At 51.1% G+C, this 27,901-nt stretch overlaps 1 protein-coding gene across 1 annotated transcript; it reads right to left on the bottom strand.

Annotated features, from left to right (window-relative positions):
- Positions 1 to 235: 235 nt before the first annotated feature.
- On the bottom strand, positions 236 to 27,800 carry ADAMTS15 (ADAM metallopeptidase with thrombospondin type 1 motif 15). The gene is made up of 8 exons (XM_035265110.3): positions 26,515 to 27,800; positions 14,838 to 14,970; positions 14,192 to 14,359; positions 13,667 to 13,950; positions 7,277 to 7,454; positions 5,738 to 5,919; positions 5,456 to 5,631; positions 236 to 3,820 (listed from the first exon to the last, which is right to left on the bottom strand). Exons 1-8 carry the CDS (start codon positions 27,469 to 27,471, stop codon positions 3,046 to 3,048), a joined length of 2,853 nt encoding a protein of 950 aa, XP_035121001.3. The 5' UTR covers positions 27,472 to 27,800; the 3' UTR covers positions 236 to 3,045.
- Between the last annotated feature and the right edge of the window lie 101 nt (positions 27,801 to 27,901).

Genomic DNA, 27,901 nt, shown 5'->3' with positions numbered 1-27,901 from the left:
CCCACTCTTAGCATCAGTTGGTTTCGCCTTCACATGAAGCATGATCTGTCACAACTCTGTGGTTGTTGACTTGAGCTCTGCCTCCTCAGGTAACCTGGGAGCTGCACAGGACTAGGTGTGCCTGTCGAGATCACCGCTGTCTCCATAGCTCCTAGCACCATGGCTGGCACAAGCTGGGTGTTCTGTGGATGTGAGGAATGCATGCACGAATGAGAAGCAGTCCAGAGGCAGGACACAGGTTTTAAATACTTACAACTTTATTAGGAGTCGGCTGTGGTCACCTCAGCAGCCAGTTCCCCTGTATACACAGTATACACAGCCCAGCCAGCACCCAGGTCCTTCCATCCTTCTGCAGTACATAGAGTGCAAAAGAACCAAACACAATGGCAGGGAGGGAGGGTCTACCAATGAGTGTCAGTGTCTAGTGCCAGGAGCCAACTGCCAGGCTAGGGACACTGAAGTCCCTCAGACTGTCATCAGCTCCTGTCAGACCCCACTCCAGCATGACGAGGTTCGTAAGAGTGTTTGAGCCAGACTCTTCCAATCAGTGCAAGCAATGGACAAAGGAGGCTAGGGAATCCTGAGCCCAAAGCCGTATTGGTCCACATCCCACTGAAGAAGCTGTTGGGGCTTTCAGAATGTTCCTCTTCTGTAGACATAAGACACCACTGTAACTTTACTCCATCGCCAGAAACCTGTGCCTTGAGTCTACTCTCTGCTCAGCCCTGGAGAGCATGGTTGGATTAAGGAAATAGTCAAACGCAAGCAAGACAAACTCCCTAGGTTGTCTTGGTCATGCTTCTTTTAAAAGGGGAAAGAAGAAAAAAGAAAAAACACAACAGATAAAAGCACCAAGGCCTGGCTTGTGTCAGGAGCCAGAGTAGCTGTCCTTCCTTGAAATGGTTTGTAAAGTGACTGATGGCAAAACCCACTCTGCTCTCCTGGAGGCCAGCCTCCTACCGATGGCACCTGTCTTCCCACCCACCCTCTCCCCCTGCCATCCTGCACAGCCCCCGTGCCACCCTCTCGTCTTCAAGGAGGGAATGCACCAAGCACAGGGCGCAGTGCTGTCGTCGGCTAGCAAGGATCTGCTTCTGCCTGGTACCCTGGTCCCTTTTGTCCCTGTAGCCCCACAGTGCTCAGTGGCACAGAGGGGGTTCCTCTTCACTCAGTCCTTCAGGGGTGACTCCAGCCCTGCCTCAGAAACTGGCACCTCCTCTGCCCCTGCATGAACTCTGTCCAAGGGCTCCAGCCCCGTGTTAAACCTGGGTGAGAACATCATCCCAGAGGCTTGGCTGGCTGGCTACTTGGTTTGTGGATTCTGACTATTAGGGAAACCCACATAAAAGAACTGAACTCCTCTCCCCCAGGAAGACACATGCTTCGATCTTAGCTCAAGTTCTCCGCTGAGGTCCTGGATTCATCACCTACACTCAGAAGCAGAATGTCCTGTGTACACAGTAGGGCATCTGAATCTTCAAGAAACACCCAGCTTAGCAAAAGAAGCTCTAACCCCAAAATATCTCCCCACTTGGAGCTATAGGAAATGCCTGCTTCTATTTCCTGGCATGTCTATAAGACAGACAGGTCTCCAGCAGTTCATATTAGTGGCTACCAGGTCCCCTGGGTCAATCATTGATTCTTGGTACCTCCTGAAAGCTACTCCCAAGGAGTCTGAAGAAAGAGGCCCTAGCTTTGGCTTTGGAGCCCCAGTTCGGGGTTTGGGATATGGGGAGCAGGTCTCATCCTGGTGGCTGGACAGCGCAGTCTCCAAAGACTGAGTGTGGTAGAAGACCAGGTCACCACTGTCCCAGGGGAGGGACACGGCTGGGTTCCCAGTGAGGATAATCTGAGGTAGCAAACAGTGGAGAAGCGAAGGCCTGGGGATGCAGCGTGACGAGCCCAGGGAAGACAGCAGTAGCTGTTGGAATGAAGATGAGTTTACAGGCACATAGGTGTTCAGCACCTAGCCCTCCTAGGCATGTCCCACCCCTCACAGTGGGTGCAGGACTGTGGCCACTCTCAGGGCTCTCTGAGGTGACACAGACCCTCTACCGACAGCCTGTATATATGTGTCTCTGTGGAGGAGGAAGCCATCAGAACTGCAGCCTCCTCCTCCCTATCCCAGGGTGACATCTCCCAAAGCCAGGCCCAGAGCTCAGCACCAACCCCAGCCCAATGACAGCAGAACCTCCAGAACTTTCCCAAAACTCCCTGCATCAGCCATAGACTCCATCGCCCCTAGCAAGTGTCAACATCTTTCTGTAATGGCCAGCTCCATCCTGAAGAAGACGTCAGGCTCCCTACTGACTTTCTCCCCTACCTGCAGAGCCTCAGAGGACACTGCCATGGCAGCCTTCCCACTGGTCCTACCCCCTACACATCGGAGGGAGGAGAGGCTGCTTCTGTAAGGGAGGGCAAAGAGTGCAGGATGAGAAACCTCAGGACTCCCCATGCACATCCACATCCTCCAAGGTGGAGTGGCCAGGCTCCAGGGGCCCTAATCCCACTCTCCCCATGGCTTCTGCCCAGCCCCAGCCAGCTTTTATTGCTTAGTCCATGTCAGTCCGAAAAGAAAAGTGGGCTAAAAGCACCGTGAAAACCCTGCCTTGTTCAGACACGGCTCGGAGCCCATGGGGCCACCTGAGGGTGCCAAGCTGCTGGGACATGGCTCTTCCAGCAGCCTGTGGCCTCCCTTCCGGGGGCCAAGGTCCCTGAAGTTCTGCCTGGAAGGTGCTTACCCTCAAAGTCCCTTGGAAACTGGGCCTCAGCACCTTCTGCCCAGCACCTGCACCTCAAAGCCTCTCCCCACAACCAGCCTGAGGAGCGGGGCCTGAGGTAGACTGCGCGGGAGTTCTTGGGCTTCCCTCTGCCCAGTCCAGGGAGGAGGAGGGAACCTCTCCCCTAGCTCATGGTCTTTGTCCCTGGATGTGGGTGACATCGTGGCATGAGCCCCTGGCCACCATCCTCTGCCCACTGCTCCAGGGGCAGAACACTGGCACATCAGTGGGGTGGAGAGTGAGGGGGAGAAAGGGATGACCACACTCAGCACGGCCTCAAGACACAGAAGTCCAGCTCCTGGGGCTTGCGGCGCAGGTTGCACTGGTCCCGGGCCAGCAGCCGGCCTCCCTGGCCCACACACTTCAGTGGGCGCCTCTTAAATCCCCGACCGCAGCTCTTGGAGCAGGGTGACCAGGCGCTGACCTCCCACGTGGGGCAGGGCCCCCCGCAGGTTTGCGTCTCCACGGGCCGATGAGCTGCATCGCAGGCAGGGACCGCACGCTGCCCCGGGGAGCCCCGGCAATCCACTGCCCGCTTCTGCAGGCCGCTGCCGCAGCTCACAGAGCACGGCCCCCAGCTGCCCGCCACCCAGCGCGCAGGGGGCCTGTCGTCCGGCTGCTCCACCTGGTTGGAGAGGCTGAGGACGCTGTTGTGCAGGACGGAGGGGGGCCGGGGGTCCTTGGTATGGGAGGACTTGTCCTCCCGAGGCTCTTTGGGCAGATAGAAGGAGTAGCGGACCCGGGGCGGCGTCATCTTCCCCACGGAGAGGACCTCCACGGTCAGCGGCTCCAGGATGGGCCGGGAAGCCTGCAGGCTCTCCACCGCCGTGCCCGTGCCGCTGTATCGCAGCAGGCTGCCCTTCACCACCAGGTCCCGCTCCACTGCCGACACCACGAAGTGCCCGTTGAGCAGGTACTTGCCTTGGCTGTTCTTCAGAGCTAGGTAGTTGTCATCCCCAATCAGCCCCTTGTAGCCGCGCTGGCGGATGTCGATGCTTGAGGCGCCTGCGGGAATGGCTACCACGAAGTTGTAGCCATGCCTGGGGTGGGAAAGGGGGATTGTGCATTAGACAAAAGCCCGGACCTAAGGACCTCACGCTCCAGGATCTGTTTTCCTCAGTAGACCTAGCTTTCAGTGACTTCTGGCATGAGAGAAAACGCACAGGTTTTGGAGTCAGAGAGATCCCTGCCCCTTGGCAACTGGTGCTGGATAAATTGCTGAGCTTCTCCAAGCCTCACAACCTCACCTGTAAAGTGGAGCTCAGAATTCCATACACCTAGCTGAATTGCAGGGAGTTGGCCGAAGCACATAGCATGGTGCCTGGCACACACCAAGTATGTATAGACATCCACCATGTGGAGGAGGCAGGGGAGGAAGTAAGTCCACCTCCCAGAGCCTGAGGCCGGGAGCTCAGTGCAGTGAGAGGACAGTAGTCCTGGAGGCAAGGACGCAGATCCAGCCCGGGTCACAGGCCAACTCCTAGTGATTTTAAGCAAGCCAGTATCTCTGGGTTCTAGTGACCTCATCTGCATAATGAGTGGGTTAAGCTAAATGATTTCTATGGCTCCTTCCAGCTCCAACAAGCTGTGAAAGGAACATCTGCCATTTAACCAGTGAAGTGAGCCTGGGGTATGTACCTCCCACTCCCCACGTGGCCTCCCCATCACAGGTCCCTGCGAAGCACAGCCTGGAACGCCACCTGTCCCAGGTGCCTGAGCTCCAAGAGAGGGGGCTGGGCATCCTCCCTTGCACATCACCACCCAGGGGCTCAGCAGAGGTTGTCATGTCCAGAGGCACAGTCAGGGCTCCAGGAAAGCCATCTAGGCCTTTCTATCACCAGTCCCTGGACTCCCAAATTTTCTGGGCCAACCATAATCCCCACCCCCAAATGGGACCTCAGGTGCCCTGCCTGCCCCCTCTTCTTTCAGAACGTGGATCAGGGCTTTCCAAGGAGCATGTGTTTGACCTCAGGCAGCTAAAGCTGGGGGGCCCAGATTCTGGAGTTGGGACTAGATGCCCAGGGATTGCCCAAGACATGAAGGCTCCTTCAGTCCCAGCCACTCACTTGCTGTCTCTTGGCACTTTATTGCCATTCTCACCTCATTCTAATCCCCAAGGTCAGGGCCTCAAGCCCAGGGAGAGGCTGGCAGCTGTCACATTCAGCCTCATCAAGGCGAAGGAGTAGTGGGCATTTATTATGCACCAGGTACAATGCTAACCATGTTACTTGGACTAACTCCCTTATTCCTCAAAAAAGCACACTTGAAATAGCATATGCACTTTACGAGTGGGGACATCTAGAAGCCTGGAGATTGAGTTCACTTGCCCAAGGTCATCCAGAAAATGGGTAACTATGATCTGAATCATATTCGTCTTACTCCAGAACACTATACAGACTCTGTCTAACAATTCTGCCCACCTTCCTAAATAGCAAATCCTGTTAAGTGGATCTTCCCCCAGCATTCGTCTTTGTTTGCTGAAAGAATGAATGAATGAGTGGATGAACAAGTGAGTGAAGAAACAGCAGCCCTAGAAGAGTATGAGTGGCCTCTGCAGCAAGGGCACTGGCTGGATGTGACATTTACCCCAGTCTAACCCAAGCTTCCAATGCCTGGGGAAATTCCACCTCCCTCCCTTTGCTCCCTAGCAGCACCTTCCAGGGCCCAGCACTCACATGGGCTTGGTGAAGAGTCCTGTCACCTTCTTGCAGCTCTTATTGTCTCCCCCACACACCCCACACTTGTCGAACCTCTTCTTGGAGCCCAGGTTCCCATCACAGCCGGCCTTGATGCACTTGCCTTGGACACAGACGGAGGTGGAGTCAGGAGAGCACAGCGTGCCGTCCACCACCTGTAGCGCCCCAGGAGGGGAAAAAGAAGGAAGAGCAGGACAGCTCAGATGATGGTCCCCTGAAGACCTGGTCCCTATTTTGTTCTCAGGCCCCCAGCTCACTCACCTTGGGTGCCAGCACATAGAAGTAGCCAGTGCCATTGGCTCGGCAGATGAGCTTGCACTTGTCACGGGGAGACACGCCTGAGTACTTGGGCACCCATGCCACGGCCAGAGTGAGCCGGTTGGTGCTGTGGTTGTAGCCATTGAAAGCCTCACACTGCTCCTCCCGGAAGCTCTTTCCGGAGGCTAGGAGGGAGAAGCATAAGAAAGAAGTTGAAGGAAGGGCCAAGGCTGGTGCAAAGGACAAGCCTCCCTCCCCGCCTGGCATGGCTCTCAGAGCCCTTCCCACCCTCATCACCAAAGCTGCAACCTCTCCACATCTCAAAGCACTAAAGCAGACTAGGCCCAAAGGACCCAGGGCACAGATGAAAACACATCCCCTGAGCAATGCGCCACCTTCTCCAGTAACCCAGCCTCACACTCCCTCTAGCTTGCAAACTATTTTCAGAATAATGTTATTCAGTGCATAAAGCAAATTATATAGATTTATGACAATACCAATTATATCTGCTACACAACTATGGATATATTTTGAAACGAGTCTGTAATATACATCCTTTTTTGTTAATGTATTAAATATGATTCAGGGCCAGGTGCAGTGGCTCATGCCTGTAATCCCAGCAATTTGGGAGGCCAAGGCAGGCAGATCACCAGAGGTCAGGGGTTCAAGATCAGCCTGACGAACATGGTGAAACCCCATATATACTAAAAGCACAAAAATTAGCCAGACGTCGTGGCAGGCACCTATGATCCCAGCTACTCAGGAGGCTAAGTTGGGAGAATCACTTGAACCTGGGAGGCGGAAGTTGCAGTGAGCAGAGATTGCATCACTGCACTCTAGCCTGGGCAACAAACTGAGTGAGACTCTGTCTTAAAATATATATATATATGATTCAGTAATGAACCTGAAAACAACTGTAATTTTGAAGTAAGGATGAGCTTAAATAGCATTTTGACAATTCTGCAACAACCAAAATGTCATGTGAAAATATCCATGATTCCTACTGATGACAAAGTCACAGTATTTCTACTACGAATGTAGTTATGTTGCCTAACTGAAAGAAATCCTAAATTTAGAAGGAAAAGTTACTTAACACAAATGCTAATTTCTATATGAAAGAAAGACTAAGTGCTAGATTGAAACAAAACAATAGAGATGTAATTTTTTTCCCCAGCAAGTTCATGGGCTCTGTACTCCTGCTTACAAAGATGGGCAGGGCAGGCCTCAGCAAAGAGGACTTCTAGTGTCTCACTCCCACCATCCATTTAGACTCCCGGACTAAGCCTCAAGAAAGAAACACCTTTGCCAAAGGTGACTGGAAAGAGGAGTGACCCCAAGAGGAATCTGCACCGCTCCACTTGCTGGCTTTATCCTGAAGCCCCTTTGTCATTAATAGAAATCCGTGATAGAAATACTAGACTACCTGAATTACCTGCATACCCAATTACCTTGCGGCCATGCATTACGTGGAGTAGGGGTTGGGGGGGGACCTCTGGCCTCACCTCCCCTGGGCCCAGGCCACCACTGCTCTCCCCACCTCACCTGAGCTGGGGCAGGGCTCCAGGTTGCAGGATCGGTATTTCACCCTCACTCCCTCGCAGTACTTGCCCCCGTTGGCAGGGGTGGGGTTGGTGCACTGCCTCCTGGCCAGCTGCACACCCCCACCACATGTGCGTGAGCAGGGGCCGTAGGGCTCCCATTTGGCCCAGGAACCATCCACCTGTGAGGAAGAGCCTGTTATACTCCTTGTCGGATCCAAGTACCACACCCAGCCCCTTAGCCCATAGAAAATTTACACTGTACAGCCTCCAAGTTCTCATCCCACCTTCCCGGAATGAAATTTGTGTTGTATCATGAAGGAAAAAACAATAAGCAAATGGCCAGTGTACACCAAGCCCACCCAACATTCCAACCAATTAATTAGCAAACAACAATTGCTCCCACATGCAAAGAAGGCTTCGTAAAAGAGAGGCCACTTTGGGCAGTGGAGTGAGACAGACATATTTTCCTTTCTTTTTTTTTTTGAGGCGGAGTCTCCCTCTTTTGCCCACGCTAGAGCACAATGGCGCAATATTGGCTCACTGCAACTTCCACCTCCTAGGTTCAAGTGATTCTCCTGCCTTAGCCTCCTGATTAACTGAGATTACAGGTGCCTGCTACCATGCTTGGCTAATTTTTCTTTAATAGAGATGGGGTTTCACCAAGTTGGCCAGGCTGGTCTCCAACTCCCAACCTCAAGTGATCCACCTCAGAAAGTGCTGGGATTATAGGCGTGAGCTACTGAGCCTAGCCAGACCTATTTTGGACAGACTGTGCCCACACTATATCACCCTAGTGCGCTTGAGCAACGGCAAACCCTCCTTAGCTTTCCGGTGCTTCACTTGCAAAAATGGGGCCGATAGCACTAATACTCGGGCCTGAGGTCAGGTGGATGATAGAAGCGGCCTCACTGGCATGACAATTCCCAGAACCACACTGGCCCCGGCAGAAGTTCAGAGATTCCTCTTATCTCACAGCTTGCCGGGAATAAAAGAAAAAAACAAAAAAACTTCCCTTTATTTGTCATTAGTGCATTCACGGGCATCTCTAAGGCACGGCCAGCCCCCAGCCTTGTGGATAAAAAAATGTCGCCATAGATATTTGAATGTTTTTATTCCTTTGTGTTCTATAATTCAGACTTTCCTCCAGACCAAACTGATCTTAACCTCGATCAGGGGCTGTATTTGAGAAAGTTTCACTGTGAACCATTCTAATGTTTCTGTTAAGAGGTCAAGATAAGACACTATTAAGCAGTCCTAAAACTCGATTTGGCTTTGGGGCGAATTCTGCAGTGCTTTGGAGGGCTTTCCTTCTTTTTTTTTTTTTTAACAGGGTAGAAAGGGGATAAAATTCATAGTGTACATGATGTTTTCCTTAGAACGACAGTGAAATGAGTTTGGACCCTCTGAGCACACATCAGCTGAACAACAGAGGAAGCAGCCCCACTGTACTCGCCTGGAATTAAAACTCTGCCACTGATGGTCCACACAGTGTCTAACTCACATGGAACTAAGCAGAAGCTGGCTGCATGTAATAGAAACACTTTAACCTGTGTACATATCCAGCATATTTATTCACTCTGTCCATTTGTCAGATATTTCTTGTTTCATTAGGTCAGCATGTCTGTTTGATCTTATTTAAAAAAAAAAAAAAAAAAAAAAACACCACCACCCTCCTTCAACCTTGCTTTGGCCTCAAACTACTCAAACTCATGCCTCACTCATTCCATCCTTTCACTCCCTGAGATAGTCACCCACGTTTGCTCTTCCCACATACTCACTCCGCAGAGCCTTGCACTGTGGGTTTTGTCCCCATCACACCCCAGAAGCTGCCCTCTCAGAAGCTATCTGAAGACTGAAAGTCCTGTGCATAGGGCTCATGATCTCCAAGTCTTCTTCAGCACATAGCATTGTTCCTGCAGCTTCTGAGACAATGCTACCTGGTTTGTATTTGGCTTCCTTGCTTCCTATTCGTACAACAAGTGTTCACTCTGCTCCTGCTCTATGCCATTCACTCACTCCTTCACCAAACACTTGTGGAAGCCCCTGCCCTCAGAGCAATTCCTCCCTACTGGGGAGAGAGACAATAAAAATGAATCCATGAGCGGCGCCAGGTGGCTTCAAAGCAGCTGGTAGGGAGGAGTTGGGAAGGGCTGCTCTGGATTATGAGGGTCCCTGAAGGAAGTACAGGTGGCGTAAACTATGCAGACATCAGGGAAAGGGAATTCCAAGCAAAGGGATCAAGTGCACAGGCCCTGAGTGGGGATGAGTACGTCAGTATCTCTGGGGCTGGCAAGGCAGTGAGAAATGGACTCGCTCATTCTGAGCTGGGGCAAGGCCCCTAAAGGGTGCCAAGCAGAGAACTGGCATAACCTAAGGTGCGTTTCAAAAAAGCTGCCATGGTGGAAATCATCTGTAAGGAGTAAGATTGGAAGCAAGGAGACCAGTTAGAGGGAACTGCAATAATCCAGGGGACAGGGGGTGGTGGCTGGGACCAGGGTGAGAGCAGACAAAGTGGTGAGAAATGATCCTGGATCTATCTTCAAGATAGCGGCCACAGGGACTGTGAAGACACAGGGTGTGAAGCATGTGAGAGAAATAGGGTTTCAGCTTGAGCAACCGGAATGTGGATTTACCAGCGCAGCTCCAGGGGAGTTGACCAGGAGCTCAGTCTCACAGATGCATGTATAAGATGCTAATCAGGCATCCAATGGACATGTCCAGATTCCCTTAGAGATGTAAGTCTGCAGTTCGGGAGCTAGGCCTGGGCTGAAGAAGCAAATTTGGGAGTCTTCAAGCTATAAATGGTATTTAAAGCCATGGTCTAGATGAATCAGCAAAGAGACTGAGTGTGGATGGTGAAGAGAGAAAGGACTGAGTGTTGAAGCACTCCAAACTTTAGAAAACGAGAGTACAAGGAAGAAGCAGTCAGGGCGATGAGAGGGGGAGCATGGGGAGGAGAACGAAGAGGCAGTGGAGACCGTGTTCCAGGGGCCAGAGCTCCGGGCTGCCACAAATGCTGCTAGCCAGCTGGGCGATGGGAGGAAAGGTAACAGTCACTGACCTTTGTGGTGTGCAGGCCATTTGGTGGCCTCAATAAGAGTTGTTTTAGAGAAATGATGGCAGCGAAAGCCTGTTTGGAATGGGCAGCAGAGAAAAGTGGGAAGACAGAATTGGAGACAGCAAGCGTGTACAACTCCTTCAGGGAACTTGCTGGAAAGGGAGTCAGAGAAACAGACCACAGAGGAAGTAGGATCACAAGAAGTTTTGTTTCCAATGGGAGAAATTACAACAGGTTTGTATTCTAAAAGGCATGATTCCGCTCCAGATTGGGAAACACTGGCACTGCAGGAAAGAGAATTCATCAGCCATGTTCCTTACAGGCAAGAGGGGTCAGGGTTCCGGCGCAAAGCACACAGCGTGGCCTCAGATCAGAGCAGGAACAATTCAGCCACTGTAAAGTGGGCCCATGGAGAAACAGGTGCAGAAGCAGGTCAGAAGTTCCCTTCTGATTATTTGATTTTTTTTTTTTCCCTGAGGGAAATGAGAAGAAAGGTCATCGGTGAAGGTTGAAAATGAGAAAGAAAGAGTTGGTAGTGGGAGGAGATGGTGGGTGTGCACTAATGGTTTAGGAGGCTGGGAGAGTTAGCCAACTGGTGAAACCAAATGTGTGACTCCTGGGCAGCATTTTGGGCCCACCTAAGTTTCCAGGTCATCAAATTATTTTACTTTTTTTCTTTTTTTCTTTTTGTTTTGAGAGTTTCACTCTTGTTACCCAGGCTGGAGTGCAATGGCAACATCTCAGCTCACCGCAACCTCCACCTCCTGGGTTCAAGCAATTCTCCTGCCTCAGTCTCCTGAGTAGCTGGGATTACAGGCACGCGCCACCGTGCCCAGCTAATTTTTTTTATTTTTAGTAGAGACGAAGTTTCACCACGTTGACCAGGATGGTCTCGATCTCTTGACTTCGTGATTCACCTGCCTCAGCCTCCCAAAGTGCTGGGATTACAGGCTTGAGCCACCGCACCCAGCCACTTCTTTTCTTTTTCTATTTTTTCCCCCCCTGAGATGGGATCTCACTCTGTCACCCAGGCTGGAGTGCAGTGGTGTGATCCTGCCTCAATGCAACCTCCGCCTCCTGTGTTCAAGTGATCATTCTGCCTCAGCCTCCTGAGCAGCTGGAACTTCAGGCATATGCCATTACCTCCCACTAATTTTTGTATTTTTTGTAGAGATGGGGTTTTGCCATGTTGCCCAGGCTGGTCTCAAACTCCAGGACTCAAAGGATCCTCCCGCCTCAGCCCCCCAAAGTGCTGAGATTACAAGTGTGAGCCACTGTATCCAACTCAGGTCATGAATTTAAACCGAGACCAGTGAGCACAACTGCACGTTTTTCTCCAACCATAGTCACCTGTGCAAGCACAGCTGAATGTGTGAGTGAGTTGGACGCAACCCAGATGGTGGCTTATCCAAGTATGTCTGATGCAGAGAGACAGGGCAAGGGAGTCAAGAGCATATGCAAGGAAGTGATTTCAACAATGGGCCATGGAATTTCAGCTCACTAAGGAGGAGGTGAGGGCAAAAGAAGGGTGAGGCGTGATAGGAAGCTTGTCACAGCAATGGATTGTAGGCCCAGATGGGAGTGAAGAATTGCTGGAATCCGAAACCCAGAGGGAGTAATCTGGGAAGACCGGGCCTTGGTGGTAGAATGGGATTCCTGAAACAGATCTGTGGGAGCTGCAGTGATTTTTGTAAGATATGCTTTACTATCTGACCTTGCCCAATGAGAGCAGTGACTTCCATAAAGGTTTCATGGAAGGTTTCAGTTAAAACACAGTGGCCAAGGGATTATTTAGGAAAGAGGTTGAGGAGTTGGTAGATCTTGCTGATGATAGACTCAGAATTCCAGAAAGTGCAGAAAGATGGTGCTTCTCAGACAGCATTTTCTCCATCCAGTATTATCTCAACTTTACTCTGCATCCTCCAGCCTCACCTTCCCAGAAGGAGTTACTGGCCACATATTGCCTGTCCTCAGAACCTTCTAGTGACTGGCAATCAAAGTGCCTGCCATCTGGCCCCAAATGACCTTCCCGAAAACGGTTCCCATACAGTCCTCATCTACCGCAGCCTTTTGGGTCACTCTGACCGCCCAGGACCTCCCATCTCCCTGCCTTGCTCTGTTTCTCTTTATGGGGATCCTACCTTATCCCTCAGGCTGTCTTCAAATCCAACCTCCTCCTCAAAGTTTTCTCAGTCCCCATTAATCTCTTGACCCCTGCCCCACCCTGTGACACATTTTCATCTTTCTGTCCTTCCACATAACATGCGTTTCTCTGCCTCTTGTGTTACGTTTCCAGCTTCCCCACTTGACTGTGAGCTCTCTGAGGCATGGCCTGTGTTTTATTTATTTTTCTGATCACTATAGTATCTTACACAGTTCCCTAAACATAGTGGGTTGTTGCCTAGCAAGCAGTTGAAGGTTTCATGAAATATGTATCACCAGAACACAGAAAAAGATTCTAAATAATATATTCATCTCAGGGCAACTGATAAGGTGCTTGTTGGATGCTTTTTTGTGACGTTGCCTCTGTGCCCAGAAAACTTGTACCAAGTCCTCCCCAAGCTGGGAACTGGGGACGGGGAGGGACAGTCAGCTCCAAGATCCGGGAAGAAGACAGACCTTTTATTCCCGCCCAGAAAAATACAAATCCCTCTCCTATTCCCAAAACAAGACCTGAAGAAGATAAAGCTACTATATTCAGAGAATATTTGGAATTCTGAATGTGTTCTGGTTTGGTTGCTATTCCTATTTATCAAGAAGGAAAACAAGTATTGTTCAATTTTGTTTCTGCTAAAGAAAAAGAACAATTGCAACAGAAATGGAAGCTTGGTTCAGAATACAGCCAATTCCTGAAGCTTGCCCAGGGCTTTGCTTCATTGCAGCTCTGAGCCCTGTTCCTGCACGAGGTCCCCAGCTCCCTGGATGTAGAACACACTGGGAAAGAGTGGATGAGGGAAGCAAGAGAGGAGCCAGTGAGTAACCTGCTCCTAACACCAGGTGTTCAGCTTTGAGCCCAGAGCTCCTCCCCAGGTAAGATGAGGCCTGGAGCTCAGGGCTGAGACCCCACCTCCTGCTGAAGACTTTTCTCCATGTGTCTGAGGCCTCACCAAGTCCTCTGACCTGCCATAGCTTTTCTCTCCCATCTTAGAGTTCAGAAGGTGATAGGACCATATAGAAGGCAGTGAAGGCACAGCTCAGCAATGCAACAGTGATGATCCCATGGCCAGTCGGTGATGGGCAGCTTCCTGGTGAAGACCAAGGGCAGGGGAGGCCCCCAGGTCTCTATCCCTTTTCTCCCAGCAGTCCCTGAGCATGGCTGCAGCACTCACTCACCTTGTGCTTATTGAGGTTGTGTCTCTCCACACAAGCGCCTTTGAGGCAGAACTTGCCATCACCACAGCTGGTGCCATCAGCCCAGGGGAAGTGGCGGGTCTGGCACACCATCTGCCCTTTGGCCTTCCCAGTGCACCACAGCTTGGTGCAGTACTGCATGTAAGGACAGGGCTTGGAGCCCACACCAAACGCCAGCTCACACTGCTGGCTCAGGGTGTAGCTGGTACCCGGCAGATCCTCGGGCAGGGAGATGGGCTTGCTGGGTTGGTCCAGGAGGCAGTCACCTGCAGAAAGCCGAGGGCATTCATTAGGATAAGCTGGGAAGATGAAGTTTGGCTAGCCCAGAATCTGAATGGTAAGGGGAGAATGAACCAAGGGCAACTGGAATGCACTCATGTCAGAGCCCAGCTCCAAGGGGGCATGACACCTTAGGTACACAGGACAGAGAGGTGGGCATCTCCACCAGGGCCAGCAGCAAAGCCTCCTCCAAGGTGGCCTCATTCCCCTCCCGCCGCCCTGGCTTACCATGCCCGCTGTCCAGGAAGTCAGTGATGATGGCAGCACTGCAGGCTGACCAGGGGTTGGCGCGGTCAATCTGGATGAGGGTTGGGGACATCATGTGGTTGGCTCGGAGCTTCCCAAACACCTCCTCACAGACTTTCACATTGTCATGGGGCATGTTGAACACGTGGCCTGTAAGTGAGGCAAGAGGACTGAGAGGGCAGGAGGAAGGGCAAGGGGGTTGGAGGGAGAAATGGGGCAGGGGAACTAGAAAGCCTATGTTGGCGTTCAGGCTGGTCATTGCCACCTATCGACAGACTGCTTTAGAATGTCCTCAAGATCATGTTCTTGTGTTTTCTGTCCCCTCCATCAGGCTGTCATCTCCCTGACAATAGAATGTACTACCTCCTTGTCATTAACATGGTGTCCCCACAGTATCTAAGTGCTGAGACACCCTGCCGAGGGGCTCAGATCATGTCACTGGCCAGCAGGGCTGGGGCGATCGGAAAAGTAAAACAAAGTTGCTGCTAAGGCTCACTGTGCCCTAAGAAGGGATCAGCCCTTAGACTGAGGCTTTCAGAACACAAAGGGGCAAAGACACACACCTCCCACCCTCCAGGGCATCCTAGGCAAACCCAGAAGACCCCAGCAGGAGCTCATCCAGCCTCACCCAGCTCATGGGCAGTGGTGAAGGCTGAAGGAAGCCCATCATCCTCAATGACTGAGCAGCTTCTCTTGGGGTCGCACATGGTGCCCACGTCAGCCATGCCCAGGGTGTCACAGGTGGTGGCTCCACACAGGTCCTGCCAGGTGGGGAAGAAACAGAAGCCAGCCCAAAGTTAGAGACAGTGACAGAAGGGACCTGGAGGGAAGAAATGGCATCCTATGGGACATTCCAGCTCATCTCATTCCAACCTCATCAGGCCCAGCACCTTCCAGCGGGCCCTAGGGGGTTGTGAAGTTGTTCACAGAAACAACCCAGGCTGAGGGAGGAGACCAGGAAGAGCTCTGTGGCTCATCAAAAAGACTTTGCCCAAATCCTATGCAGGGAGGTCCTCTGAGAGGAAATTAGGAGGTACCAAATTAAACTACAAGGGCCACCACTTTATAGAGAGATGGCCCTCCAGACCAGAAAAACGGTGACTCCCATAGCCAGAGGAGGCTCGCTGAGGCAAGGGAGGAAGCCAGTCCCATTCCTACCCAGAGGCAGCTTCGAGCAGCTTCGAGCATCCTCCGTCTTTGCTGGGCTGCCTCTTGGCCAACCATGAATTAAGTTCAGATTCTCAGCCAGAGGGCTGCCAGCCAAGGACCCACCCATGCCAGCTATTTGGCTGCCTTAGACTGGGAGGAAGCGGTGAGGTAGACCCAAGCCTCCATCCAGACACAGTTCCATTGGCTACAGAAGCTCAAGGGAGCACAGGCTCAGTGGCTGCTAGGAAGAAAGATACATGAAATGGAGAGATGGCCACCTAAGCAGGAAGGTCTCTAGTTTTGTACTGAAGCTTAACTTGGCTGCAGAAGCTAGGGCCTCCAGCAGCAAACTCTGACAGGAAGTATTCCCAGGGGACACAGAAAGCCAGGATAGGGATTCCAGGGTGGATATTTCAAAGAACTTACTGAGCATCACAAGCCAGAAACACTTCAAGATACTTTAAGAGCCCAAGAATTGGAAATAGGATAAGACATTTGTGTACATTCTGCTCCTCTTAAGAAAATGTGTGGTAGGCTGGGTGCAGTGGCTCACACCTGTAATCCCAGCACTTTGGGAGGTCGAGAATCATCTGAGGTCAGGAGTTCGAGACAAGCCTGGCCAACATGGCAAAACCCTGTCTCTACTAAAAATACAAAAATTAGCCAGGCATGTTGGTGGGCACCTGTAATACCAGCTACTAGGGAGGCTGAGGCAGGAGAATCACTTGAACCTGGGAGGCAGAGGTGGCAGTGAGCTGAGATTACACCATTGCACTCCAGCCTGGGTGACAAGAGCAAAACTCCATCTCAAAAAAAAAAAAAAAAAAAAAAAGGCGTGTGTTGAATTAGTGATGCTGGTTCTCTCTGCATTACATCGCTGCCTTCAATACCTAAAGCATTCTTCATTTCACAGGAAGCTACTGCATCACCTCATTTAATCCTCACAATAGGCTTAAGATGCAGACATATTATTATATCTATTTGTCAAAGGTGGAAACTAGGCTCACAGTTCATCCGAGCCATGATGTATTAAATGCTGACCCCACATGCACTTTGCACGCATGACCCTATTTAATCCTCACACCATCCCGCTGAAATAACAACTACTATCACCTTCCACAGGCAAAGAAGCACGTGTCTGTATGCCTGTGCCTGTGTATGCGAGTCCACGTGTGCATCTGTGTACATGCTGGCAAGGGGCAAAGGTGGACAGCGGCACCATGCAGGGAGCCAGGAGCCAGGGGACATGGGAGGAAAAGCAGTCAGAGTACAGAAAATCAGCAAAATTTAATCCAGAGCACTCAGAAGTTTACCACCTGAGCAGTCAAACTTGGCTTCCCACGGTCAGGTGATAGTCACACCTCCTAATGAGTGAACAGTTATTCCGAGGGTGACCCAGCCTGAACCCAGGTGCACCAGAGGCAGTGACGTGTGCCCTGCATACCCGGCCAGGTCAGCCACCTATGCTTGCTGGAAGCACTTCCTCCACTTCTGGGAGCCCCAGGGAGGACTTCAAACACCCTTCTCTTCCCAAATTCTTTCCTCTTCAAAGACTCACTCTCCCAGAAAGTTTTCCTTCCCAAGAGCTCTGAAACCTACGAAACAGCCACTGTCAAAACTTGGGAGGGCCCGGGGGCAGTGGCTCAGGCCTGTAATCTCAGCACTTTGGGAGGCCAAGGAAGGTGAATCGCTTGAGTCCAGGAGTTCAAGATAAGGCTGAAAAACATAGTGATACCCCGTCTCTACAAAATATAAAAAAATTAGCCAGGTATGATGGTGTACAGCTGTCATCCCAGTTACTCAGGAGGCTTAGGTGGGAGGATCACTTGAACCCGGGAGGGTAAGGCTACAGTGACCCGTGATCACGCCACTACACTCCAGCCTGGGTGACATAGCAGGACCCTGTCAAAAAAAAAAAAAAAAAATCTTGGGAAGGAACCTTCACCAGACCAGCAGACCACCAGTTTAGGCAATTTAGAGAATGTGACAGCTGAGGAACATGGATCGACGTGTGAACTATGGGGAAGGGGGCCAAGATGAGGAGGGACGGGATGAAGGCTCTTGCAGGGGCATAGTGAAGGATGTAGGTGTAGGAGAGGTGCAGTATGGGACCCAGCAGGGCTAGCATTGGACATTCTAGCCCAGCAGTTGCAGCCTGTGGGGGCAGGCACCTACCCTTGCCTCTAGGCTGCCTGCACACTCACTGCTGGACTGTGCGAGAGGGAGAGGGCACAGCAATAAGAAGAAAGAAGCCTGAATTCTGGTCTTGGCCCCATCACTAAGTAGATGTGTGACTTTATCCAAGTCCTCTCTCTCTTCAGGGCCTTGGTTTCCTGCTCCGGGGAAGGGCCAACTTTCAACTAGATCTGAATCAACCAGTGCTTTCAGCCTCTGCTCCTTCCCCAGTCCCAGAGCGTGCAGCCCCTTCTGGCCCTATAGGTTATAAAAGGAACTCACAAAATGACATGTTTTTAGAAACCCAAGGAACATCTTGTCTACTGACCCAAGTCACGTAGTTGATAGCACTCGCTCTCAGGAAAGTGAAAGTCACCCATGTGGAAAGTCAGAGTCCTGTTCCCAACCCTGCTCATCAGAAATTCCTAGAGCAGGCAGGATGCAGTGGCTTGTGCCTGTAATCCTAGCACTTTGGGAGGCCAAGGCAGGAGGATCATTTGAGGCCAGGAGGCCAAGACCAGCCTGGGCAGCATAACAAGACCCCATGTATACAAAAATTAAAAGGAAAGAAAGAAGGAAGGAAGGAAAGAAGGAAGGAGGGAAGGAAAAGAAAAAGAAAGATAAAGAAACAAGAGAGAGAGAAAGAAAAGGGAAGAAGGAAGGAAAGAAACTGCTAGACCAGATTGAACGCTCAGACTGGGATGTCAAGGGCGTCTGGAACTCAGCCACCCTGCAGCCACCTCTGTGGCTGGGAAGTCCTTAAGGCCAAAAGCCTCCTTCCTCCTAGGGAGGGTGGATTTTCTCTGGAGCAAAGACATGCAGCTGCAGGCCCTTCTTGGCCAGGAGCAACCTGTTCTTTCCATCAAGAAGTCCCGGTTTCCCTGGATCAAACAAGAGGAACAAGGAAAGAGCCGGCAAATTTCCAGAGGGTAAGAGTGGCTCTGGAAGCAGCCGTCCTGCAGTAACCAGCATCTTCACTGTGGGAAGACACAGCTGTGTGGGGTCAGAAGCTCTGCCTGTCCTCCTCCCCACCCCGGCAGGGACTCAGTGAAGAACCACTGGGCTTTTGCACTTTGAACGCCTACGAGTGCTTGTACAGGGGCCCAGTAGTGCCTCATTTGTGGCATCAAATATCTCCACCCTTCGGGAATGAACTCAGAGGTACTCAAACCGCCTTAACCTCTTCAGCTCAAGCGCTTGTCTCCAAAAAACAGAAGCTGTTCTGCCTTCTTCCTCCTAGAGGGTGTAGGCATTCCTAACCCAGCCCCTACCTGCTCCACGATTCCCAGCATTTGGCCATTTCTCTTAGTAGCTGCAGCTGCTTTTCCAGATGATCCTGGAATTATCTTGGCCAGGAACCTAATCCTCCTGGACTGTAATTTTCTAACTGTCCCTTCTTATAAAATAATTTAGGACTGGAGCCATAACTTAAATAAACAAGGATAAAAGCTGGCAGTGGCTTGTTTACCAGTGTCAATCTGTACACACCTCCACCGCAATTCTTACCAGCTGCCTTCCCTGCGAACCTCCTTCCCACCTCCTCTCATTTCCCAAGCAGGTACCAAGATGCTCAATGTTTTCCGGCAATACAAAGAGAGAGGGATGCACAAAAATCAAGCACATTACCTTTTTTTTTTTTGAGACTGAGTCTCACTCTATTGCCCAGGCTGGAGTGCAGTGGCATGGTCTCAGCTCACTGCAACCTCCACCTCCCGGGTTCAAGCATCTCATGCCTCAGCCTCCCGAGTAGCTGGGATTACAGGCACGCACCACCACTCACCCGGCTAATTTTTGTATTTTTAGGAGAGACGGGGTTTCACCATGTTGGCCAGGTTGGTCTCGAACTCCTGGCCTCAAGAGATCTGCCTGCCTCGGCCTCCCAGAGTCCTGGAATCACAGGCATGAGCCACCGCGCCCCGCCGCACATTAACATTTTTAATGTGGCAGAAGACGTGTGCATTCTCATGTAGCGGACTTCCTGCTTCCACTGAAGTTCTAGACAGGAGAGCCACAGCTCACCTTTGTGGCTATATCATAGCATCCAGGTATTATACTCACAAGATGACTTGCAGGCTGTTCTCTGATGCTGTAGATGAGGAAACTGAGGCTCAGTGACTTGAGATTATGCACCCCAGTCCACGTGGCTATCAAGCAAAGAATGAGGTCCCAAAGCCAAAGCTATGTTCTTTGGTCTCAATCATGCAGCTCTAGTTAGGAAACTATAATTACTGGTGAAAAGCACCCTGTGCTAGTATTACTACTGTGCCTTTAACTGTTTCCCATCTGAATCTCTGCCATGCATCACTGTATTTCCTTGTCCAGCCCAAAATCCAAGTCTGTTTGTAATCCCCAAGGATGGGAGGGCCTTGCTTTGCTAGAAGTATAAAATCGAGCAATTCAGTGCCTTGGCAATGTGACTAAGAATGTTAGTTACTTCTACTGGCAGATTCTATTTCACTGGCATATAAATCCCTCCAGATGTACAAAATGGTATTATTGCAAGAGAATGAGGTAACCAAAACAACAATAATTACCTCAATGAGGAAGAAAAGGAACCCCAAGCTTGCAAGAAGGCTAAATCTTCTATAAAAAATCACTACTTCAAGAGAAGGTGCCTACAAATAGAGTGATAATAACTAACATTTACTGACTGGCAATTTGTGCCAGAGACTGTCACGAGAGCTTTACCTTCCTTTGCTCATTTAATCCCCACAGCTTCAGGAGGAAGATGACATTATCTGGGTCCATTGTACAGAAGAGACCCAGAGAAGGTAAGTAACTAGCCCAGGGGTACACAGTAAGCCCAAGGTTAGACAGAGAAGAAGCAGACAGAGTAGGGTTGAAGTCCAGGCAGTGCAGGCAGCTGCAGAGTTGAGCTCTCACCATGACTTCCGGCTGCTTCTAGTGCATATCACCCCAAGAATGGAAGGCCCCTCCCTATAGCTCAAGCAAGTGCTGGTTGACCCTGAGTGGAGAGAGTCCTGGGGAAAGGGAGAGGCAGGATTAAGTGCAAAGAGTACTCTAAGTGCAGTGTCTGCACCGCCTCACTGGTTGAGCAAGCCCCTGGCTCCTTACCCCACACCTGCCTTGACACACTGACCCCATCCCTGCCCTGCCGTGCACCCTGTCTGCTGACTCCAAGGTGAATTAAATACACTCCTCTCTGGAGCCCCTCCTTTCTTCAGGGCAGAACCTCATGGCAAAGAGCCAAGATGAAATGCCAGAGGACTCTAAATCTCCCTCTCCCAACCCTGTAGACTGACAGCCTCAAAAGCTGGATGAATGATCCCCAGGAAGGGAGGTGAGCTACTGAAGCACTCAGAGCTACCAGCAGCCCTTGCACTTCTGTCTGCACCTTTCTTCCAAAATCACCTACTGCACAGACAACTTGTGGGGACCCACACAGGGACTAACAAAGACTAGAGAGGTCCCTGCCTAGAAGGAGTTTACAGATCAGTGGAATTAGCAAATGCTGACGTCCACAGCTTCCATACAAAAACAGGAGCAAGCGTGAAGCATACTTGCAAAGGCAATGGGACAGAATGCTTTAAATCAGGACTATCCCAAACTTGAGTCTGGCAAGGGCTCTGTAGCTAATTATTCAACAAGAAGCATGTACTGAGTGACTACTAAGGTAGTGATGATAAAACTGCCATAATTGGGGACCTATTCTGGACCACTAAGTAACACTTATCTTTCCAACAGCCCTGTAAGTGAGGTATCATGTCATCATCATTATCCTCCTGCTAAGAATGAGGAAAGTAAAGTGCAAGTAGCTGACTCATGCAATGTCCATTGCTAGAGCATTCAAGCCCCTGGATTCATACTCAGCTCTGCCTGACTCCAAGCATGTGTTCTTTCCATCATGCCATGTGATCAAGTCAAGGTGTCAAGGAAAGGTTAGGGGAAAATTCCAGGTGTGAGAGAGGACACAGAAAACTACAGAGAAGTTCAAAGGCAGGAGAGCAAGACCTAAAGAAAGGGAAAAACTCACTTGCCTTTCTAACTAGACCAGCGGTTAAAAATAAAAGAAAAAGATTTCCTCCAACCTTCCTTCCCCCATCTGCTGTCATTAATATCAGTCAAACATATTTGATGTAACTGAAAAGAGACAGCATTCATCCTGCAAGACAGGGAACCATCATATTCCACTCCTCCCTCTCTCTTCCCACTCCTTCCCTCCTGTCTCCCAGAAGGCATGGCGTTTCCAGTTAGTGGCCAAGAATAACAAATTATTAAATGCTAAATCTACCAATGACCTCTCTCTCCTAATATCTTCCAAGGCCTGACTTCAAGAAAAATCCTAATGAAATCATAAGCCTTTTCTATTGTATAGGGAGATACGCGTAACATATGTCTTATCACTTCGTTATTGACTATTTTTATCGGAACACTAACTTTCACTGCCTCACAGCAAGTGCTTCATCACCAAAAGAACTGGTGTCTGCTTCACATTCGGTTCTAGAATGCTCTTCCACTCTGCACAGTGTAGGTCATCCCCAGTGAAACACAGTACTGCTCAAGGTCAAAACAGGAAGATAGCATGAAGCTCGGGGTTGTGAGAGGGGAAAAGTCAAGAGTACAACAGAAGAGAATAAGGGGGAAGATAAAGACAGCAAAGATCCTGCCTGGATGGTCCCAAAAGAAGAAGGCTAGAGCGTAGAAGAAGAGTGAGAAGAGAGGGAAAAGAGGTGGCATCAAATTATAAGAGGCAACAGGAAAAAACTAAATGAAACAAAATAGACGGGGCGCAGTGGCTCATGCCTATAATCTCAGCACTTTGGGAGGCCAAGGCAAGCAAATTACTTGAGTCCAGGGGTTTGAGACCAGCCTGGTCAGCATAGCAAGACCTCGTCTCCAAAAAAAGAAAATATATTTTTAATTAGGCTGCGTGACACACAGCTGTAGTCCCAGCTACTTGGGAGGCTGAACTGGGAAAGACAGTGGACAGTATTATAAGCAACTTTTTGTCAATGAATTCATAATTCAAATGACATGGAAACACTTCTTGAATAATATAAATGACCAAAGCTCACTCAAGAAAAATAACTTGAATATATATCTGCTTTAAAAATGAAATTTTTAGTTAAAAGTCGTCTCACAAAGAATACGACAGAGGCCAGGCATGGTGGCTCACACCTGTAATCCCAAAATGTTGGGAGGCTGAGGCAGGAGGATCCCTTGAGGGCAAGAGTTCATGACCAGCCTGGTTAACATAGTGAGACCCTGTCTCTACAGAAACAAATTAGCTGGGCACAGTAGCACAGGCCTGTAGTCCAGCTACTCAGGAGGCTGAGGTATGAAGATCGCTTGAGCCCAGGAGTTCAACACTGCAGTGAGCTGACGCCACCCTTGCTCCCCAGCCTGGGTGATAAAATGAAACCCTGTCTCTAAAAAATAAAGAAATAAATGAAAAAGCAGACAGAATAACCATAAAATACAAGTCCTAAAACAAAATAAAGAAAGAAATGAAGAAGCAGACCAGACACAGTGGCTCATGCGTGTAATCCCAGCACTTTGGAAGGTTGAGGTGGGCGGATCACCTGAGGTCAGGAGTTTGAGAACAGCACGGCCAACATGGTGAAACCCTGTCTCTAAAAAAAAAATTCTAGAAATAAATGAAGAAGCAAACAGTAAAACCATAAACCACAAGTCCTTAAAAAAAAAATCAATCCAAAGGAGGAAAGGTCACAGATAGCAAAGCAGAGAGTGAAATGGATGAGAGGGCATCTGACGACATAGAAAGCAGCTCCCCTCTGCAGCCCCCACTCCCCTTCCTGCTCCCATCCCTTGGAGTGCTTCCTCAGCTTCCGCACTCTGCATTTGGGAGAACGCCCCTCCTTCCCAACAGGGCGGGTCTGGCACTTAGTACATCCTATTGAAATTAGTTGTTGTCTTGTAAGCTCCTATTACAAGGTGAATTCCTGGGGACCTGAGGCCACTTTTTTTTTTTGACAGGGAGTCTCTAGGGTGCAATTGACAACATCTCGGCTCACTGCAACCTCCACCTCCCCAGTTCAAGCAATTCCCCTGCCTCAGCCTCCCCGAGTAGCTGGGACTACAGGCACGCACCACCATGCCCAGCATACCAAAAATTTTTGTACTTTTGGTAGACACGGGCTTTCACCATGTTGACCAGGATAGTCTCGATCTCCTAACCTCGTGATCCACCCACGTCAGCCTCCAAGTGCTGGAATTACAGGTGTGAGCCACCGCACCCAGCCTAGGCCACATTTTACTACTATTTGTCGCTCCACAGCCCAGGGTAGTATGTAGAAATAATAATAAATAATGCTCAACAAGTACTAAAAGAGAGTACAATAAATGAATGAAAGCCATTCTACCACAAAGGGTTACCCAAACGGCAGTTATTGGACCTAAAGACAGAGAAGTCTCAGGGAATGAGAGCCTACCAAGCCTCAGCATTAAATACCTGGCTCCTGACACCCAGTGCAACAAGAAGCCAAAGAAACTTTTCTCCTCCTAGAAATAAATGAGAAAGACTCTGGCTCTAGTTCTTCACAGATTCTGGTTCCAGTCCTGTGCTGACCTCACCCTGCTGTTATGAGCCTGGAGACCGATCACTTTGCAAAATCAGATGTGCACTTTTCTCCATGAACTTATTCTGAATCTTTAAGTAAACTCCTCGAATTGTCAAAATGCTTCGTGTATAACCACTGTATTCTCCTTTCCCGACAGTTATGGTTTCTGGAGACTGCAGCTACCTTAATCTTAGAAAGAGCAGCAACTCGCTCCTGTTCTTATTGAATACTGTACTTTCCCCCAGAGGGTTCAGGATTGAGAAGATCCTGAGACTCTCAGAATGCAGTAGGCCCTGAAGTCTGAGCTGGTGAGGAGGTGGGGGAGAGGTGTTTACTCTAAAGCTTAAAGTACATACCTTGATGGCGGCCCTGCCAACACTGAAGCCCCACTCAGGCTTTGCTCTCTAGACACCTAAGGGGAAGGCAGCTTCTAAAAGTCACATCTTGCACATCACTGCTTCTGACCCAGTGGTCATGCATCTTGTACCCATTATGCACGGACAACACAGCCCCCAGGGGGTTAAGCACACACCACTGAGAAATAGAAGCTGTCAAGCTGTTTGATTGCTTCCTCTTCAAAAGGCGGGCTCCTTCTGATGGCACGGTCCCTTTTCCCAGCAGGAGTTCTCTTCTTAGGGCTGACTCCAGAAACCAGCCTTCACCACCAGGCTGCAGAGGCTGAGGTCTTTTGTTTTGGAGCCAGTGAGTGACCTTCACTGGGTCAGCCCAGGTAGTGGATGGGGCAACAGCTGCTTTGCCCAGTAAGATATCCTGTTCTTGGCCTTTGCTTTATTTCAAACCCCAGCAATCTACCTGCCAAGCAGGTCTGTGTGCAGAGGTCGAAGCCACCTCCTTTGCAGCTTCCCTATGAGTCAGGCAGTGCTTGCAGGGGCTGGGCAGTGGCAGCTCAACAGACCTCAGTTGGAAGAATGAGCACAAGGAAACAGACTCAGGCCAAATACTTCCCTAGAGAAACCAGGTGGTGGGAGGAGAAGAAGGCTGGGAAAGGAGGAAGTTCAACTCCAGGAAGGGGCTAGCTGCGCCAGATGGGTTACTGTGGAAGACTCCAGCTCCAGGCTGTGTGCACCAGTCCAACTTTGAGGGACCATTTGGAAACAGTGGAGAGTTAGAGCCCCAGAGGTAACCACGGATTCCATGCCATCCCCAGAATGCTGTGGTTATGATAATAACAAAAAAGAGCACAGCACAGATTCAAGTCACATCCCCCCAAATCAGAAGAAGCAGCTCACTTGGATGGCCCTTCTCCTCCCAGCCTTCCGTATCTGAGAAATTTCAAGAATCCAAATACTCCTCAGTACCCAATCACTCCAATACCTATGAATCTAAATGTTCCCAGTTATTGCTCCTTTGACATAGAATTATTTGACATAGAGTTTTTGCAAAAGGCAGGGCTGCTTCCTGGTCTGGGTCCATCTTTCTAATCTCAATACTCAGTTTCCTTCTAACTCTACAGCTGGAATCTCCAAATACTCTTGACTAAGCTCACACCACTTCCACCCCAGCAGGGAAAGACGCTGAAGCCCTGAAGTCAAGTGCGGTCATAGGAATTTTAGAGACTTGGGAGCAGGAGCAACGGTGCCTGCTCTGCTCTGTAGTATACATCTGGGCAAACGGGTCACCCTCTGACAGCAAGGATACAGGAAAATTGGAAGAGATTTTCCCAACTCAGCTCCAAGTGAAACTCCACTTGAAACTCCAAGTGAAACAGTCCCAGCTCAAGACGGATGCCCTAACTGCACCACCTGCTCAGAATGATCTGGAAGTCTCTTGGGCCAGGCCCAGCAGAGAAGGCTATAGGAGAAGTGGCAGTGAAAGAGGGATGCTCACAGTACTTTCTGGCCTGTCACTGCAACCCACAGAATATCTCAATGATTCCCTTCACCCCAATCCGGGCTTTCCAGGCCCAGTACAGAGAGAAGACAACATGTTACCCTAGAGAAATGTGGCAGGCGGTGACCTTGGATTACCTTCCAGTTCTACAACCCTTGAAAGGAGACATCAGATGGAGTCCGAGAAGAATCTGCCGCCCATGCAATAGGGGCGGGCCGTTTCCGCCCTCTCCAACACCTTCCTCAGAGCGTCTCCTATCGGCCTTGGACACAAACTGCGGCTCCGGGGCGGCCACTTCCTGGGTTCCGGCCCCTTGGCGCCTGATCCAGGAGGCGCTGATTGGCCGCGCCAGGCCAACACCTTCGGAAAGCGCAGGCTCTACTCCAATGGCCCAGATGCACGTGAGCCGCCGCTCCGCGGAGCCTAGGAGAGGTTTCTCCCTGGAAACTCCAGAGATGGAGTCGGAAGAGATCAATGAGGTTTAAACTCTGGGCACTGCACGATACAAAGGGGATTTGGAGTGCTAGGGAAGGTGACCCTAGCGGGGCTGGGGCTATCTGGGTGCAAAGTGACGGCGGATCAACTCACCTGCCTGGTGAAGAGGATGGCGGTGTCCCAGTACTCGGGGTGTTTGTCACTCACTTTGTTCAGCTTCTTCTGCCAGGCACAGAAGTTGCGCAGCGTCAGGGCCGCATTGCCGGTGACCTTGGGCCCGGAGTCACGATCTCTGAGAAGCAGCACCTTGACCACAACGATGTTGATGGGGTTGAGGATACTGGGATGGCGGTAGAGTCGCGCCGCCGTCGCCAGCAGCGTCAGCAAATAATGCTCCAGGTCCGCGCCGTGGAACTTGACCATTGACTCGTCCGCCACCACCAAAGTCTCCACGTACCGCGGGATGGACACGAAGCGCTTGGCGCGCCCAGACCTGCGCCGGCTGCGACTCTCCCCCAAGCCCGCCCGCCGCGGCTTGTAGGGGTCCAGGGCCCGCAGGATGGCGGGGTTCCAGCCCGAGGCCACCCCGCAGCGAGAGGTGGGGTCTCCGGAGGGCCCGCCCGGGACACCCCGGCGCTGGAGAAGGTGTGCGCCCTGGCTGTTGCGCTGCGCCGCCGACGCGCTAGCGTTGGGCAACGGGCTAATGACATACTCGGCGCCTCGGTAGCCAAAGGCTCCGCGGAGCCCCCCGCACAGGCTCACAGCGGCGAACGAGTCCGGCTCTGCGTTCACGTCCCCGGAGTAGAAGCAGCGTCGCAGGTCCGAAGAACCCCCGGTGAACCCCTGGAGGGGGACGCCCAGATGCTCAGTGGCAAAGGCGGGTGCCAAGAACTGAGCATCCGGCGTCAGGTGTAGGTAAAAGTCCTCCTGAAATGCTGTGATCTGAAAAATGACTCCCTGATCCCTGGAATCCTCGGGACCCCGCCAGTAGTAGCGGCGGCCGTTGATGTCCGGGTCCAGTCGGATGGGAACCACTACCTCCCGCTCTGGCTGAGAGCCTCCAGCAGTTCGCCCGGCGAAAGCCAGGGTTAGGATGCCCAGAAGCAGCATGGCGCCGGGCAGCGCACCGCCGCGCTCTGGGAAGGGGCTGGGCCAGGCTCTCCGGCCGCGGACCAGGTCTCCGTGCAGCCCGCACTCTGGAACAGCCAACGCTCCGGGACAGCCGGCAGCTCCCAGAAAGGAGAGCCACGGGAGGGAGACTCCTCCCAGGGCTGCGAGCGTGCACCCGGCAGCCCGCGCTTCCTACCTGTGCCTTTCCAAGCAAAGCGCGCCCTGGGAGCTTAAGTACAATCGCTGTCAAGTGCAAGGACGAGGATTTGCAGCGCAGAACTAGCGGGAGGTGCCGGGCGGCTTCTCACAGCCGCAGCCACTAGCAGCGCAGCAAGCCAGGCGCTGGACGAGCCTATTAAAGGCCCCCTTCTCTTTGGACTGCCCAGTCCGCGCCCCTCCCCTCACTCCCCTCACTCCCCTCCCAGCCTCC

Source organism: Callithrix jacchus, chromosome 10 (genome assembly GCF_049354715.1).
Source record: "Callithrix jacchus isolate 240 chromosome 10, calJac240_pri, whole genome shotgun sequence".
Taxonomy (NCBI): Eukaryota; Metazoa; Chordata; class Mammalia; order Primates; family Cebidae; genus Callithrix; species Callithrix jacchus.
This window is presented reverse-complemented; position numbering and strand designations above follow the sequence as displayed.